This window comes from Hoplias malabaricus, chromosome 7, assembly GCF_029633855.1.
Source record: "Hoplias malabaricus isolate fHopMal1 chromosome 7, fHopMal1.hap1, whole genome shotgun sequence".
Lineage (NCBI taxonomy): Eukaryota > Metazoa > Chordata > Actinopteri > Characiformes > Erythrinidae > Hoplias > Hoplias malabaricus.
The window spans coordinates 32705054-32722953 of NC_089806.1; the positions used below are offsets into that span (position 1 = coordinate 32705054).

Here is a 17900-nt window from a genome sequence, read left to right on the forward strand (position 1 = left end):
ATAACCTGATTTCACTAATGCTCTTGTGTGAAACAAAACCATATAACATTCTCATACAAAGCTTTCCAAAAGAGTAGAGGCAGTAACTGGGGCAAATGGAGAACACACTGCTTACTGATATTATCTCACTGTCAGAACTATATAGTGTTCAGTTAGTCCTCTACATATGAACGAGTTCTGTTCCAAGAGCTTGCTCACAAGTGCCATTTGTTCAAAATTCCAGTAAAGTTAGCCTAGATATCCAGGAGTTAGTCTACAGCATCTGCTGTTGCCACTCCAGGCTCAGCACTGCAGAAACTGTACTAGAAAGGTAGGAAACCCCCCTCCCTCCCTCCTTCTGGTTGATGTGAAAGGCAAAAATAAACACACAATTTGAGAGACTACAAATGGTACAATTTTAATGAGTTGAATTATATAAAAATGCTGATACAAAAGCAAAGAGTAGATTTTTTTCAGCAGAAAATAAATCAGTGATCTTGAAGAGAGTTCACAGTCTAAATATCAGATGTTCCCTATACAGCTCGTAAGTGAATATCATCTGTATCTATACAGTGTTTTAAATATCCAGTAGAAAGTTATCTGGGATTCAGACAATATAAGTCCATTGAAGTTTTTCTGACAACTCATGATGCATTAAATTAATTTGCCAACTATAGTTAACGTATTTAACAGACTTAATCCCATTTGGGATTCCATACAAGAATTAATTTTTAAAAAAAAATTAAAAAATAAAATAAAATAATAACACCTTAAAATTCTCTGGTCAAACTTTCATGTACACTCATTGACAAAAAAATGCACACAGGATTGCTGCTAACCTCAGCATGCAGTCTGTTTTGAAATTTTGCCCAGTGACAGACTTTGAGAGGGGGTGCTATCATTGGACTGAGAGAAGCAGGATGATCTTTTTGACAAAGGATCTAGGCCCTTCTGACGAAACTGTTATGAGGTGTTGGGAACATTGGTATTGTGAACGAGAAACCTGGACTGCTATAGACTGAATCTGTATTGTCTTTAGCAACAAATCTGGGGTCTATCTGGGATTCAACGATAGTCATGTTCAAGTGTGGAGGCCTCGTGTTGAGCACTTCAATCCTGCCTTTGCTGTGGAGTGACATACTGCCTGAACTGCTGGTGTGATTATCTGGTGTGCCATTAACTAAATGTGCCCTCACAGCAAGAGTTTCCCAGGAATATATGGGACCAGCAGAAATACCAGATTCTGCAACCTAAGAGTGTGCAGGATCTACAGGCCCAGCTGCAATATCTGTGGGCAAATGTGCTGCAAGATGTCATACGGAATGTTTATGCCTCCATGCCACCCCCCATATCTCATCTTGTATCCAAGCCAGAGGTGGCCCAACAAATGCCTCCTGTCAACTGTACAGTTTTTCCCAGTAAACATATTGTGTTGCTCTAATATTGTAACCACTTACATATAACATTAAATTCACACATATCAAGTTTCAACAACTGCTTTTTGGTGCATTTTTTTTCTATGAGTGTATTTATATTGCTAAATGTGTTGCTCCAATCTGAGATGTATTTTCATTAGCCATCAAGTGTACAATGCCGTGCCTGATTCTAAGTGTGCTTGCTATTACAACAATGCTTGCCATTACTCAAATTTTACATGAAAATATGTTCTATAAACATTATAAAGGCAAAGGTTCTTAGGTTTCCAAGATAAAATTTAATTGTAAGAAAGGCTTGTTTATCAAATTTCAAATGACATTTTTACATCCAGATTACCTAAACAGAAAACATTTAGTCATTTATTCATCTATGTTTTTCTATGACCTCTACTAAGGAACCAACCAGATACTTGGCACAAATAAATCTGTCGGCCATTTTCACAGTAACAGTATTGCACTGGAAGGTCATGGGCTAAGTCTCTTTAAGAATAAGAGGAGTAATAACTTGCATTCATAAATCTAGCTCACAAACTAATACAGTACAGGGCTTGCATGTGCCAAAATGCAAGACATCTCTTTTCTCATTTGCATCTCATTTTTTTGCTAAAATTTAATAAGAGGTAGCAACTTCAATCTTGTTAATAATAAATGGCTGTTGCACATATAAAAGAAAAAAATAAACAAATCTAGATGCAGCTCACTCTACTCAGCAGACAGCTTTATAAAATATATTCCAATGTAAAAATGATGATACATTCATGATTGTGTGATATCAAAATGTTTCTCACTCATTGTAGCACAAAGATCTCTCAAAATAATTGCTGACTGGAGAACAGCTTGTCAAGTTCATTCCTGCAGTAATATGACATCCACGTTATCATGAACTCCTTGCAGTAAGAGTTCCCCCTGGAACGTGATGACCTTCTTTCGCTTGGCCGCTTTCAATGTTCCTACCAGTGCCTCAAAGAGGTTGGCACACTTGTCATCATTAAAAAGAACGCCAAATTTAACACAAGTTTTCCCATCTGCATCTGTAAAAAGTGTGAGAAGTGATTATTGGCTATACAGCATTATAAAGCTAAATAAGTCATTTCATCAGAAGTACAGCTTGCATTATGGTACAACATCAAACACCATATTTAAAAATGGACAAATCTATGGACAAAATCCAGGATATTACCGATTATAGCTGTGCGACATTGTTTGTCGATTTGTTTCATGTGCAAAGTTTCTAAATTTCCAAATGCCATGGTTTAATGAAAAAATATACATTTGTATATTGTCATATGACTAATATTTTACATAAAAAATTTAAATATGTTCCATTGGCCTATAAAAAAAAAGACAAAATATACACATTTCAGAAAATAGCAGCCATCTTGAATTCTATGTTTTATCTGCACTTTTAGCTTTTTACTTTCCTAGCCTACTAGCTTCAGGGAAAGTTCCAACTCTGGAGACAAAAACTCATCTTAGCTGATCAATAACTCATGGGTCAATTGGGGCAAAATACATAAGTTTGATTTTCCACTAATGTATCTCTTTAAATTGGTGAAAAGCAAAGAATGTAAATGTCATTTTGGTTTTTTGAACTTGACCACAAACTCCCAGAAACAAATAGGAACAGACTGAAAGAAACTCTTCATTTCACTGGTGTAGCCTCAAGGGAATGTTTACTGTAACTTCAGTAAGAAAGGAAGAAATCTTGAGAGGAACCAAGACTCAAAAATGGGAACCCATCCTCCACTATTTGACACTGGAGAGCACAACAAATAATCAAACAGCAATAAGTTATTTTATTTATTATTATAAGATATGATAAAAAAAAACAACAACAACAACAAAACTACAGTTAATGTGAAAGTGAGACCTGAGTTGTGAAACTCATACAGTACCTTTTTCTGAAAGTGTGGGGGAAATATATATGTACAGTCTTCTTCAAATTAACATTGACCATAGTTAAGGCCATAAGTTATCTGTGCAAGCAGGGTACCATGATATTTCATAAGGTAGAGTATAAACAGGAAGACAACTCACACAGAACCTCTGATCCTGATCATGCTCAAAGGCTGTTAAATTAAAGGTTATGACAGTGGGAGTGGCAGTGCAATGCTACGACTTGCAAAAACAATTTGCCAAAGGAAAAAAGTAGGCCAAATAAATGACTCTCACAAAACAACTGCCAGGCTCAGCCAGAATTGACAGGACATGTCCTCTAGACATTGCGAGCCAAACATTTTTGCCTCCTTCTGAAAACTATGTTGTACAAACTTTTGTATAACAGTTGTACATTTGCACAAATCAGTGTTAAACATCTATAATAAGAAAGGGAAAATACTTACTTTTGCTGCCAAGACGGCGAATCTCATCCACCAAGAGATTTACTTCGTGATCGACATTCATTTTTTCCACTGAAAAAATAAAAACAAAAAATTACACTTTAATGGATTTATCTCCAGAAAACTACTTGAAAACACACAGCTCAGTTCTGAAATTTCAGGGTCTTTGGCATGTCAGTTGGTTCAAGTGTGTTTAAGAATGTAGTCATGTAGACGGTTTTTGAGGAGTTTGGTGTGTTCTCCCCGTGTCTGCATGGGTTTCCTCCGGGTGCTCCGGTTTCCTCCCATGGTCCAAAAACACATGTTGGTAGGTGGATTGGAGACTCAAAAGTGTCCATAGGTGTGAGTGTGTGAAGGACTAGCAACCCTTCCAGGGTGTGTTCCTGCCTTGCGTCCAGTGATCCCGGGTAGGCTCCGACCCACCATGACCCTGAACTGGATAAGCGGTTTCAGACAATGAATGAATGAACTTAAACAATGTAATCGGCTATGTTTAAAAATTGATCTATTTACATGAAATATTAGCATTGATTTCCTGAATGCTGAACACAAGGGACTAAAATGTTAAAGTGGCCTAATTAGCCACAACAAATATTATTTATGCTATATTATGCTACATATCCTACATTTGCACAAGCTCTGCATCATGTCTTAAACACATAGAACATTTCCAGCTGTGAGAATGCATCTGGCACAGAAAATTTCCCACTGTAAGCTTTATGTGTTAAAAGACCACTCCAGTATATCTCTGGACCTGGTACTCTGGAGATTTCACATTTTAAGTCTGGAGAAACTCAAGCCACAGAGAGAATTTTGATGTCCTTAGCAAAAATGCAATCACTGATGAAGAAAAGTGATGCACTTGGAAAGCTACTCCTCTATTAATTTACATGACATTTACTGAATGTCCCAGGTCTGGGGCTGAATTTAGTTCCCGGTCCAGCCCTGCAAGAAGGGGACTTACCAGAAGCTCCAATCACAAATTCTGAGCAATATAGTGTGAATGGGTTTGAAGTTTCTATAGAATTGTTCGACAGCGCTTAAGGAAGCTAGATGACTCTATAGCAAAGCGAAACACATACAAAAGAAATTTTGCCCTCAGTATAAACAATTTAATTTTATAACCACCCAATGGGCACCACACCAGCACCCTGCTGTACAGTGAGAGAAAGAGCAGCCTTATAAGAGATGTTTGTCTTCAGCAGACAGGACAAAATGAAATTTAAGTAGGCATGTTTAATGACATTGGATAAGCGGTTACAGATAATGGATGGATGGATGGATGTTTAATGACAGCATTTGGGAACTGCAGGCTATAATATGCCAAATATCATTTTGAAAGGCATTTCTTCAATAATTCAAGAATCAGGCTTTTATTTTTCCTAATGCTCTTAAGAATTTTAGTTCATACTCCATAATTAAAAAGGAAATCTACTGATTTTTAATCATGTCTGAGCAACTGAAATATATAAGTATAGTGTGGTTTGTCATAAAATACGGTTTTCAAAAAAAAACAAAAAACAAAGAGTTGCAATACTCAGTCAAGAGGAAAAATGTCTGCTAAAATTGTGTGTTTCTGCTGTTGCGAGAAAAAACAAAATCATTAATTCATTCCTCAATCAGATTTTTGGGGTCTTATTACTGATTCATCTCCATGGTCATGAGGTTGTGTTCAAAACCCCACCTCTGGACGCTACCTGTGTAGAGTTTGGTGTGTTCTCCCTGTATCTGAGTAGGTTTCCCCTGGGTCTTTTAGTTCCCTCTAAAAATCTAAAAACACCTGCTTGTATGTGGATTAGTTATTTTAAACTGTCCATAAACATGAGCATGTGATGCCCTGTGGTGGACTAATGCTTTGCCCAGGGTATGTTCTAGATTTTTCTATTCCAACTTAAATGATACAGTCAGCTTTGGGGAAGCAGTACTGTATATTAACCTTAAACGTCTTCATTTTATTTTGTTACATCTTAAATCAAGCAGAAATTATTTAAGCTACATTCTGGCATCATAATTGTGGGGAATGGAGTGTGGTTCTCCTCGTAGTTTTTGCAATTACATACTTCCACCAGAGAGGTCTCCAATTCCACAAACATTCCAAACTCGTAAAGATTTAATGCCTCCAAAAGCTGCCATTATATATGTGTATAGATGTGAAATCCAAGCCATACTTTTTCTATTACTATAGGCATTACATGATTGCGTTCCCATCATTGCTAGTGTGAAGAAAACGGAATAAAAATGTAATGTTAAGTGTCCAATACATACCCCTGCGAATGGCTTTGCTAACTCCTCTGAATCAGGCAGAAATTGGCTGAAAACCTCTGTGGAATTCTCTTTTATTCTGCTTCTAATTTCTCAAGAGCTTAAAGTTCAGTTTTGGGAGGGGTCCCCCTCTTTAAAAGAGCACGGCGTCGTCAGACAGACTATATTCATGTATATTTAATAACCTGCGTTTATTTAAAAGCCCCACAGAAATTTCGAAGGGCTTCGTGTTTAACAGACCCCAGCTGATTTAGTCTTATTAGAAAAAGGGGACAAAGCTGTTGTATTGTACCGGCTTAAGATGCACATGACTCGCTCCAGCCTAGAGCTATCCATGCGCGGAAACACGGAAGTTAACGCGGTTTTTCACAAATTTAAAAGCACCACAATCAAATAAAACACCTCTAAGCCACAGGGAATATATTTTTCTATGGCATCGTTCACTGACAAAGATGTTTAGTTTAAAAGGTAACCGATTTGCGCGACAAAAACTAGCTTTTACCCCATAGACCAACCACACAATGATGCCGGGTTCAGCCCATAATCCATATCCACATGTTAAAACGGGTATAATAATTGCCGTACAATTATAATATAGGCGCACGGAAAAATCTCATATTATCATTGTTTAATAACTTCACAAATCCAAACTCACCGTGGTAAAGGGTTTCTCCGGGGCCGGGGTTTCACTGAGCTCAACACTCCGCGGAGAAACCACACCATATATGGAGCGGAGCGTGACGTCACGCACAGCGCCGCTATAGGTACAGGAACAATAATAGGATGCCATTCGTGAAGCCAACTTGCTGTTTTCATTAAAGGTACACTAGGTAGTATGTCTACCTTAAAGTAACAGCTTCAAAGTCATAGTGACCTGTCATTTCACTAGCCTGTAATAGTTAGAACATAAGCTCACTCATTGCTTGTTCAGACTCAGAACTGCAGAAACTGCACTATGTATCTTTTGGAGGAGGGTAGGAACCCACAGCAAGCAACGTGACAACAATCCAGTAATCATCTATACAGTATTATAGCATCCAAATTTCAAGAACGTAACAACTATGAGACACTTGGCAACAACCAGGAATACCACAGCAAATACCTGGAATACTACAGCTTCTGCAAACAACTTCCAGCTTCACAGAGCATACCAAACGTAATCAATAAGGAATAATGTCACCTGAAATAACACATAAAGGACCTTCCTACATAGTACTATCATATAAAAATCACAAAAAATGTTTATAATAGTTCCCCTCTGGTCATTGATTAAAGCCCTGATTCATCGTTGTTCATCAGAGTGATATATTTTAAAGATATTTCAGAGAAATAAAATTCACTGTGCCTTAAAAGTCTACACCTTCATCTCCTTGATCCTGTATACAACGCCGCTGGCCTTCAGCTTTAAAGCCCTACCCTAAAAGCTGACAAGATTATTTGTTACTTTAGGTTCAATAAGATTTATTGATTGAGTGAATTTGTTTGCAACTTTATTTGGAACACTAGTTTCAAAGATATGTAAAAATAATAACAATAAATAAATAAAAACAACAACAATAATAATAATAATAATAATAATAATTATTATTATTATTATTATTACATATTTTATTTATTCATTCTTGTCTAAAGGGCTTTGAAGCACCCCAGCAAAATCTCACAACACGTTCCCATTTTTTTTACATATCCAAACACAAAAATATATAGCTATATTTTTACCGTCATTTTTTTATTTTTTAGCTTTTAGTGTGTTTCAGTGGCATTATATTATGAGCCTATAATTCTAAATCAGTCAAAGTCATCAAACAGATTCTCCACAAGGCGCCAAGTTTTGTATGTATCAGTCATTAAACGGACTGTCCAATCAGGTAACGAGTCCTTCTGACATGTTTGCGTCTATCACGCTAAGGCTGACGGGAAATGCTGTTTAAATCACTTCGGGATTCCATTTGACACAATCTCACGTCAATGGACTTTGAACTACAGTGGAGTCGCTTGTTCGTTGAAAGCCGCTGTTCGGACTCGAGAAAGTAAACAGTTGCAGGGCATGGTTTTCAGGTGAGTACTCATTTGTGTAAAATCGCATTTATGTTGTGATTATGCGAAATGATTCAGTATGTCTACAAAACATATATTTTAGTCTATGTAGCATTGTAATTGACTGCTGACCCCTCCGATGGATCCTGTAGAAGACAACCCGCGGTATCCACTAGTTTCAAAGTTCATTCTGTCTGCATTCGCCGCTACTGTTGCAGAATTAGGTAATACATGTCCAACGACTGCAAATACATTATGGACATTCCCAAAGCCATCGATTTTATGTGTTAAGTATAAATATTCCTGTTTCTTTTTTTAATATCCTGTTTTCCAGTCACATTTCCCCTTGATCTCACTAAAACGAGGCTTCAGATTCAAGGTGAAGCAGGTCTTCAAAAGCATGGAAAGACTGGACGTTCCCGGACAGTCTACAGGGGCATGTTAAGCACAGCGGTGGGAATAGTGCGTGAAGAGGGACCCCTGAAGTTATGGCAAGGGGCAACTCCTGCTGTATACAGGCATATAGGTAAAAATAGGTCTTGCCATACTTTCATCACATTCCATTTTTGTGAATTCAACCTGATGAAATCCAGTGTTGGTATTTGCTTTTAAACTGTTAGAAAGAACTAGCTAGCTATGTCTGACTAGCTTTGTCTAACATGCAGAATCCCTTACAGAGCTATTGTCAGTTCACGGTTGTTCAATCTGTACATGATCCCATTTAGACCAATTACCTCAAAGTCAAAGCATTTCTTATTACTGTTGTGTGAATGACACAAACACACACAATGCATATTTGAATCTCTCACATGGTGATCAGAGGTTAATTAATACACTTTTCAATGTATGGAATGCATAAATAACTAGGTGAACATGTCTCACCGTTCCAGTTTATTAAAAATGCTGCTGTAATAGTTTTAACCAAGACTAAGAGGATGTGCTGCTGTTAATTTATAAATCACAGAATTAATTTAGCCCAGAATATTATTAGTCATTTTTCCCCAGTTATTGTATATTGGATACTCAATCACACAGTGCCACCAAGATGGAATGGGGAAGGTTAGCACATGCTTCCTCTAAGACATTTGAATGAATCACTTTTCAATCAGCCCCTGACAAAACATCATTGGGCAGCTCACTGAGGACAGCATAAACTGCTCAGTTCTGTGATGCTACTGAACAGACACTGATGTTGACTAGTATTGTACTGAGCCTCTATGAAGGGGTGGGGGGTTTTAGAGAAACTGGTAAATATGAAGATATAGTTCCTGAAGCTATTGTTTACTGATGTGCTTGTTCTTTTGATCAGTTTACTCTGGGGGCAGGATGGTAGCCTATGAGAAGCTCAGAGAGTCTGTCTTAGGACGATCAGAAGATGGGAGCTTTTCAGTTTGGTAAGGGGAGGTTTACTGTTAATCATCAATTTTAGAATTTTTTCCACTGATTTTACTACATTACAGATGAATTAAATGGTTAAGTGAAATGTAAGTCATCAAGTGTGAATCAGATTAGTTCACAGTGATGCTCTTAGCAAACCTCCAAAATGTTGAGGACCTCTAAATGATGCTAAACATATTTGTATATGTATATGCCTAAACATATTTTTAAATGCACACATGATCGAGAAAAAATATCATAACACAACACTTTTTTATAACACCACTGTAAAAAAAAAGAGAGAATATTTCTCTGCATTAAAACATTTCACACCAAACTCAGAGAAAAGTTTGTGGCATTGACCTTTAGCACAAATGGGTTAAATTGTGACATTTTTACCTCTTATTTGGCACAGGAAGGCCGCAGTTGGTGGCATGTTGTCTGGTGCCTTTGGCCAATTCCTAGCAAGCCCTACTGACCTGGTAAAGGTACAAATGCAAATGGAAGGAAGGAGAAGGCTTGAGGGAAAACCACCACGGTAAGCACTTCCTACAGAAACCAGTTCCACAAACAACACCTGAAAACCCACTCTAGTTGCATTAGTATTTGTGCATATTCTTTTGGTTTATCAGAGTACATGGAGTATACCATGCCTTTGTAAAGATCCTTTCAGAGGGAGGTGTCCGAGGCCTTTGGGCTGGTTGGGTGCCCAATGTCCAGAGAGCTGCTCTGGTCAATCTTGGAGGTACTGCAAAACAAGCACTTAAAAATGAATTAAACTCAACAACAAGGTACTTAATTTATTTGACTCAGTTTCTTTGTGACTGTGGCCTCACTGTTCTTTCCTTTTGACATTCAGACCTCGCAACATATGACAGTGTGAAGCACCTTCTACTAAGACATACCACTATAGAGGACAACTGTTTTTGTCATGGACTGGCAAGGTGAACATTTCCATTTCTCACTGAATGAATAGATGTTTGAATGCATTTTTTAAAAAGTCTATCTGACGTCAGACCTTGGTTTATGTCCCTAAAACAAGCACTTGTTCTGGACTGGTAGCAGCTACAATGGGAACACCAGCAGATGTGGTTAAAACAAGAATAATGAACCAGCCTCGGGACTCTAACGGAAGGTGAGTGTGCTAATCAGTTATGTTTCACACAGATATGTTAGGTTAGCTGAAGAACTGGCGCCCCCTCCTTGGTGTGTTCCCTCCTTTCGCCCAATGATTCCGGGTTGGCTCCTGAACTGTTTAAGCAGTTACAGACAATGAATGAATGAATGTTAATTTAGCTTACAAATTAACAGTTAATTCACTGGAAATGTTTAGGATATGTTACATATTGTCCCTTCTTGGTTGTATTGCAGTCCTCCTACAATTATGGAACTATAAAGTCCACTAACTGAATAATGAGCTGTTTTTTTTTAATGTTTGTACCCAAACCCATTTGATTAGGAATGAAACAGTGACTATAGGTTAAAGAGCAGAATGTCTGCTTAAATATTATTGAGGCATTTAACATCTATAACAGGTGACTATAGGATTTGTTGGATTTTTTTTTTAACTGTTCCATACATTTCAGCCCAGATTCTATCAAATCTAGTCATTGTTTTTACATATAATTATATTTCAACCCCTCTTCATCTCTTAGGTTTAAACTGACTGATTTTTATTCCCTGCATTGAAGACTTGCATGTGTGAACATCTGGTCTAAAACATTCTACAGATTTTAAACTGCTTTATACTAAATAGCCAGATGTACTGTAAGGAATGCAGAGGAAGTGGAATATCTAACAGTGTTATATTCATCAGTGTTTATATGCTACATCTTTACTACAGACTAAGATCTTTTGTTCAAAAGAACAAGGACATTCCGTTTCACATGACATGGGCCCTTGAAATGTTCTCTAAACAGTCAGTTGTTCAGTTACTTATGGCTCCCTAAATATTACCTACTCGTTTCTACATTCATGGTCCATTTTATCAGCTCCACTGACCACTGGACCCTAACAGGACCCCACCAGAGAGCATGTGCTATTTTGGTGGTGGATCATTCTCAGTGCTGTGGTGACACTAATGTGGTGGTGGTGTGTTGTACTGGTATGAGTGGATCAGACACAGCAGTGCTGCTGGAGTTTTTGAACCCCTCAGTGTCACTGCTGGACTGAGCATAGTCCACCAACCGAAAATATTTCTGCAACCATAGTTTCCCCAGGGGAGCTGTATGTGTATGCAAACACCTGCAACATTTGTCCAAGACTTTACTCAGACTTTATACTCCTAGGGTCCTAGTATAGACTCCAGGTAAAATCAGAGTCAGTGCATGTGTGAATTTAACCACTAATTATCTGGAGTATTTGCATGTGCTGCACAAGCGCTGCCAACATGCCTTAAACATGCAAAAATATGACGCAGAAAATCTCCCACTGTGTGCTACATGTGTAAAATGACCACTGCGGTACATATCTTAACCTGATACTCATTTTTTTGGAGTTAAATTTTGGAATGGGCTAATGGGTGGACAGTGCGTAGACACTGTTTAAAAACTCCAGCAGCAATGCTGAGTCTGATCCACTCATACCAGCACAACACACACTAACACACCACCATCAGTGTCGCTGCTGTTCTAAGGATGAACTCCCGTCCAAATAACTTTGATAAACAGAGTGAACAGAGACGAACAAAGAATGCAGGGTGACAGAGGGACTACAGTCTGTAATTGTAGAGCAACAAATTACACCTGTGTGGTCAGTGAAGATAATAAAATGGACAATGTACAGCTGTAGTTACAAGGAGGTGATTTTATTGTTATGGCTCATGAGTTTCTGTCAGTAGCCACTTTATTTTTAGGTCCATGTAACAAATAATTTTTTTCCATGTTTATCAGGGGTCTCTTATATAAGTCATCTGTAGACTGCCTCATACAGTCTGTGAAGGGGGAGGGATTTTGGTCACTTTACAAAGGCTTCCTACCAACCTGGTTAAGAATGGTATGGTTTAGAATATTATTGACTGAAATATATATTTTAAAGGTTTTTCCTCTTTGGCCTCGTGTACATGCATATTGTTCATTCTGACCTTGCAGGCTCCCTGGTCAATGACATTTTGGCTGACCTTTGAACAAATCAGGAGAGCAACAGGCATCAGCTCATTCTGAACATCTGGATCAAAGGAGCTTTGAGGAAAAACTGCTGCCCACGATGGAAATGAAATGCCTTTTCCTTCAGTGCCTTATAAGACTTGAAGCTTCAGCTGAGTTAATCAGAAGAACGATGACGTGGCAGTGTTATAAGATGGAATAGGACACAACTCACGTGCAATTATAAACAGGGTTAGGAATTAATTCATTACATTCCTCAAAATAAAAGAGTAAAATTAAAGATATACACGACACCCTCAAAAGTATTCTCACACCCCTTCAAATTAGTGAATTTAACAATGTAAAGATGCACTCATTGCTACAACAAGTGTTCAATCTGGGACAGCTCCATTTGTGCTTGAGGTCACCCTGCACTTGCCTGTTGAGCAATGGAGGAATAGCGCTCCTGCCTCAAGCCAATTTGTTTATGATGAGTTGGAGTACTGTTTATGATCCAAAACTAATCATTCAATATCAGTACCTAACCTACCTCTAATGTTTTTTTTTTGGCTAAATGCCATCAAATCCTCACAGTAATGATGCATCATCTATTCTAAAGCCTTTCCAGAATACCAGAGGCTGTTGCTGGAGCAAAGCAAAGGCAACCTTCCTGTTAGAGCAACCCTAGGTAGTATTTTTACCTTACAAATTACAGATTTAAAAACAGCGAGATGTTTAACTGATGTGTGATAGAGAGAATAGAGCCTCTGTCATTGCTACTCTGGGCTCCACACCGAGGACCTTGTGCTATGCAACTTGGAGGTGGGTAGGATCCTGCTTTCCCTTTCCTTTTGATTTCAGGATAGTGTTGTAAAAGTGCTGCAACTGTAGGGGGAGCTCAGGAGCAAAGATAACAGATATAGTGTTGAATTAATACTCTGGGGAAAAATGGATGTCTAAAAATGTATGGACCGATAGTGTGCTTCATGTATTGATGTCTGTTACCTGTTATGTTGTACCATGAACATGCAAACTTCATTCAACGGTGCTGTCTTTCATTCAGTGTATGCATAAAGAAAACTCTATTTAAATTAAAAATTAAAAAAGAAATTAAAAATGAGGTCAAGATTTGCAGTTCATGGGCTTAAACTTAAAAACCCATACAAATAAAGGTATTTCTTTCATTCTAAACCAGTGATATAAGATGCTAATATGTTTGTTCAGTTAAAGGGGAATTCCCTCTTTATGTATTAATATTAGACATAATTCAGTGGCTCAGTTCTAAACAAATTAAATGGGAGAAGTCAGATCGGAAATGGTTTATTGTAGAGAAATATAATAGAAACTTTTATTTTGGCTATTGGTAATAGACTAGTGGGGTAATAGTGGGTTAACAGTGTGTAAACTATAATTTTCCCTTATATATATTTAAACACACTGTGCTTGACTACTGGATATGCTTTAGCTTCACATAAATGTTTATTGGGTAATTTGAAGCAATGCACATGCAAGTTATGGGGCACCACAACATTATTTTTCATATATTTATGACAGGCTATATGAATGCTTCATAACATTGTTATGGAAAAATGAATTTATCCATTCTCTTTAATCATCCCAGCCAGCACACCTTAGTAGCCCACATGAGTTGAACATTCGCTCTGGGTGGGTTACGTCATGGATGAATGTGGGCAGAGATTTGTGTTTTCAGGTGGGTTGCCCATATGGACCCTGTGTATAACCAATCCTAATACTATCACTGAGGGCATCCATACCTGGGGTCAACATTTAACTTAGGAAAATACATGTTAGTTGGCCTGCTGTTTGAATGTTTAAATGTTATGTCACGACACATGGGGTGGGTTCAGTTTAGCCACATAGCCAAAGTCAACAAACACAATCCTCAGCTTTGGGCTTAAGTTGTATGGCTAAATGAGAAAACCTGCTCTGCTTTTGTCTACGGTTTTTAAGACGGGATTGTATTCGATATTAACCGGCAGATGTCACTGTTGTGTGAATTTTCTCAACTTTTTCATATGAAACTCTCCAGAGCCTATGTTTCCAGCAGATAAACTTAGTCTAAAGATACTATACAGCTAAAGTAGGAGGTTAGACATGTTTATAATGCATATAATGGAGCCTGTAGCTTTGTAATTCTGTCGAGTTTCTCTTTAAAAACGACTCGCTCTGTACTGTGCCCCGGAACATAAACACGTCCTCTCCTCGCCGCTGACTCGGCTCTGTGTAAGATGGCGGCTCCGGGGCTGGTTCAGTATGTGGTGGTCCGCTCGGATCTTATTCACTCTTTATCGTGGCCCCTGGGAGCGGTTATAACGCAGGCGTGTCATGCCGCTACAGCCGTTATTCACCTGCACTACAGCGACCCGGACACTCAGCTGTATTTATCAGACCTGGACAACATGCACAAAGTAGTACTGCAGGTTCGCTCTCTCTCTCTCTCTCTCTCTCTCTCTCACACAACGTTAAAATGATAAAACGAAAGAAATTCAGGTATAAACAACTACATACGTGCTAATCCCTAAAATGCTGCAAATGCAACCAGCTCAAGGCGTTTAAGACGCGTCACCTGGTGCATTATTGCCAGATAGAGGTGGACAATTTGGCGGTATTTATCGTCATCGTGATAACACGATATCAGTAAAACCGAATATGTCAAGGTAGAATAAAGCTTAAAACATCCCCTCATTTTAATTGAGTTCCTTGATTTAAAACTGCTCTTACAATTTAACAACCAGGGCTTAGTCCGCATGTCAATTCAGTTTAATTAATAGTTCCCTCCATTTAATATATCATTCCCTCAGCTAAGCATTTGTTCCATTTTAATACACATTCTCTCAGTTTAAATGTGTTCATTCAGTTTCACAAGTTGTGCCCTCAGTTTAATAAATAAGGTAAATATGTCAATGTACCGCTACAGTTTAATAAAAAATAAAATCCTCCATTTAATATATATATAGAAGTGTAAAAAATAATTCCCTTAGACATTTTAATATATCTTTCATTGATTTTAACAATGTGTTCTTTCCCTGTGCCTTCATTTTTTTTATTTTTTTCCCCCCTGAAATTCATTCATTCATTATCTGTAACCGCTTATCCACTTCAGGGTTGCGGTGGGACCAGAGCCTACCTGGAATCATTGAGTGCAAGGCAGGAGTACACCTTGGAGGGGGCGCCAGTCCTTCACAGTGCAACACAGACACACACACACACGCATTCACTCACACACCTACGGACACTTTTTTGAGTCGCCAATCCACCTATCAATGTGTGTTTTTGGACTGTGGGAGGAAACCGGAGCACCCGGAGGAAACCCATGCGGACAACACACCAAACTCCTCACAGACAGTCACCCGGAGCGGGAATCAAACCCACAACCTCCAGGCAATTGAGGGAACAAATTATTAGGCTTAAATTAAGGGAACTGAATGGATAAATAGCTAGTATAAGTACTTGAGTTATCAAATAATGATTTTAAAAACATGATTATTAAGCTTGAAGCCATACTGCTCTCCCTAGTTGTTAATCCATTTACAAAAAAAAAACAACTCTGGATTACTTTTTATACATTAATATATTCACAATCAAGTACTTTGTAAGCATAATACAGATTGAACACAATCAAACATTACACTAGTTTTCCTGGAGAATGTTTTAAATCTACCCTTAATAAGGACCTACAAAGTGTAGTGGGCATGGATAAATCTTTTGTAATATTTTATTAACAGTACTTATTCATCCCTAGGCACCAGATGAGGCATGTCTCTCCACCTTATCAGCCACGCTGAGCGAAAAAGGCATCGCCCACAAACTCTGGATGGAACAGCCTGAGAACATTGCCACTTGTCTGGCCTTGAAACCTTACCCAAAGCAGATTGTACATCCTTTTCTCAAAAAGCTCAAGCTTTTCAAATGAAACAGCCACCTTGAAGAAGATGAGTTCTTTCAGCTTTGAGCTCCACTCTGTGGTGTATGAAATGGGTTCAGTAAGAGCCACCTTGAAGTGCTGTTGGTGCATGGGGCAGCAATTCTTTTCATAACTCTTCATCTACATCCACTTGGGTCTTGGTGCCAGCCCAGAAAATGGATGGCTCAGTCATACTTATCAATCACTGTGGACATATAACTTAAAATTCATGGGTTTAAAATAAAAATAAGCAAAGCAGTGGTAGGTTCAATGCATATTATTAGAGCCTACATGCCATGACCAGTGACTTTCTTCAGCATGAGGTGGAAAAGAACAACTAGATGAATGTTAACTGAAAAGCATGAAGCTGTTAATGGTCCAGTAAACTGAATCTAAAGCCTCCACAGCTGTTTTGTTGTTTGCATTTTTTACTCATACCTATGAGCCTGCATTCACTTCAGAATTGTACTTTAAAGTTTTTAAAAATATTTTAAAGCAGCATTCCAGTAATCTTTCAAATATTATTTATATTAGTGGGATATAGTTATGCCATATAAAGTCATTCAAAGTGGTCTGAGATGTTTAATATCCCTAGTGTGTGACTAAGACCTAATTTTCTTTAGATGTGAGAAGGGGTCGGCCTTTTCATCAGTTTTTAGTCTTCTAGAGTATAGCTAACATAAGGCAAAATATTTCTTGAATAAGAATGTAGCTTTTATGGTTTACCTCTATTCCACCATTAGCAATAATACATTTCAAAGTAAATTTAAATATCAATGTTTATGGATAGCAAACAAAATGGCTCTCTTTATATCACAAAGCTCATAACCCCTGCTTCCTATCATGACCACTGTTGTCTCCACAATGAAACATTTACCTCAAACCGCTCTGAATCACACTGCTTATGTGCAATGACAACTATGAAGGATTTTTAAAAAACAAACTTTGAATCCACCATTGAGCTAGAGGAAGAAAGGAAAACATCTGGCTATCCAGTCTCTTTATATTTGAAAAAATAAATTGAAACCTTTCACTAATCTTTAATATTGCTTTGTAGAAGGGGTCACCACATCCACTGAGGGTCCCGGGGGCTTCAGGTTTTCATCCCAATGAAGTACAAGCACACTGGAGTCCACAAACAAATGCAATTTTTAAAGTTGGGAAACAATTTTTTTTAACGTTCTCAGATATTCACCTATCAACTCCATGACACAAGCTGAACGTGTGAAGGCTATTTAAAGCAAGACATAGGAAGTCAGCTTCTATTCAAACTGTTGCTGACACAACATCCCTGGGCAGCTCAACACACTTGGAGGAGAGCCCTAAATGCCCAGTTCTGATATATCAGCTCACTTAGTGTGATGCTGCCCTACCAGAGGGAGCATGGCCAGTTTGGGTCTCATGGATTGATCTGGTCTCAGATGTCACATGCATCACAGAGGAATGAAAATCACATTTACAT

General features: G+C 38.1%; 3 protein-coding genes across 5 annotated transcripts; 2 read left to right on the forward strand and 1 right to left on the reverse strand.

Annotated features, from left to right (window-relative positions):
• Positions 1-394: 394 nt before the first annotated feature.
• On the reverse strand, positions 395-7336 carry abracl (ABRA C-terminal like). Of its 2 annotated transcripts, XM_066677114.1 has the most exons (4): positions 7119-7336; positions 6672-6774; positions 3758-3826; positions 395-2446 (listed from the first exon to the last, which is right to left on the reverse strand). In XM_066677114.1, the coding sequence occupies exons 3-4, from the start codon at positions 3816-3818 to the stop codon at positions 2262-2264; spliced, it is 246 nt and encodes an 81-aa protein (XP_066533211.1). In that variant the 5' UTR covers positions 3819-3826; positions 6672-6774; positions 7119-7336; the 3' UTR covers positions 395-2261. The 2 variants fall into 2 exon arrangements, with proteins under 2 accessions (XP_066533211.1, XP_066533212.1); XM_066677115.1 differs by lacking the exons at positions 6672-6774; positions 7119-7336 and adding an exon at positions 6020-6373.
• Positions 7337-7963: 627 nt separating this feature from the next.
• slc25a27 (solute carrier family 25 member 27) lies at positions 7964-13628 on the forward strand. Of its 2 annotated transcripts, none has more exons than XM_066677483.1 (10): positions 7964-8074; positions 8206-8277; positions 8388-8579; positions 9363-9447; positions 9846-9968; positions 10063-10175; positions 10290-10374; positions 10473-10565; positions 12322-12424; positions 12520-13628. In XM_066677483.1, exons 3-10 carry the CDS (start codon positions 8492-8494, stop codon positions 12589-12591), a joined length of 762 nt encoding a protein of 253 aa, XP_066533580.1. In that variant the 5' UTR covers positions 7964-8074; positions 8206-8277; positions 8388-8491; the 3' UTR covers positions 12592-13628. The 2 variants fall into 2 exon arrangements, with proteins under 2 accessions (XP_066533580.1, XP_066533579.1); XM_066677482.1 differs by having other exon boundaries at positions 7970-8074; positions 8157-8277.
• Positions 13629-14536: 908 nt separating this feature from the next.
• On the forward strand, positions 14537-17410 carry ptrhd1 (peptidyl-tRNA hydrolase domain containing 1). Its single transcript, XM_066677628.1, has 2 exons — positions 14537-14954; positions 16277-17410. Exons 1-2 carry the CDS (start codon positions 14763-14765, stop codon positions 16445-16447), a joined length of 363 nt encoding a protein of 120 aa, XP_066533725.1. The 5' UTR covers positions 14537-14762; the 3' UTR covers positions 16448-17410.
• Positions 17411-17900: the final 490 nt, after the last annotated feature.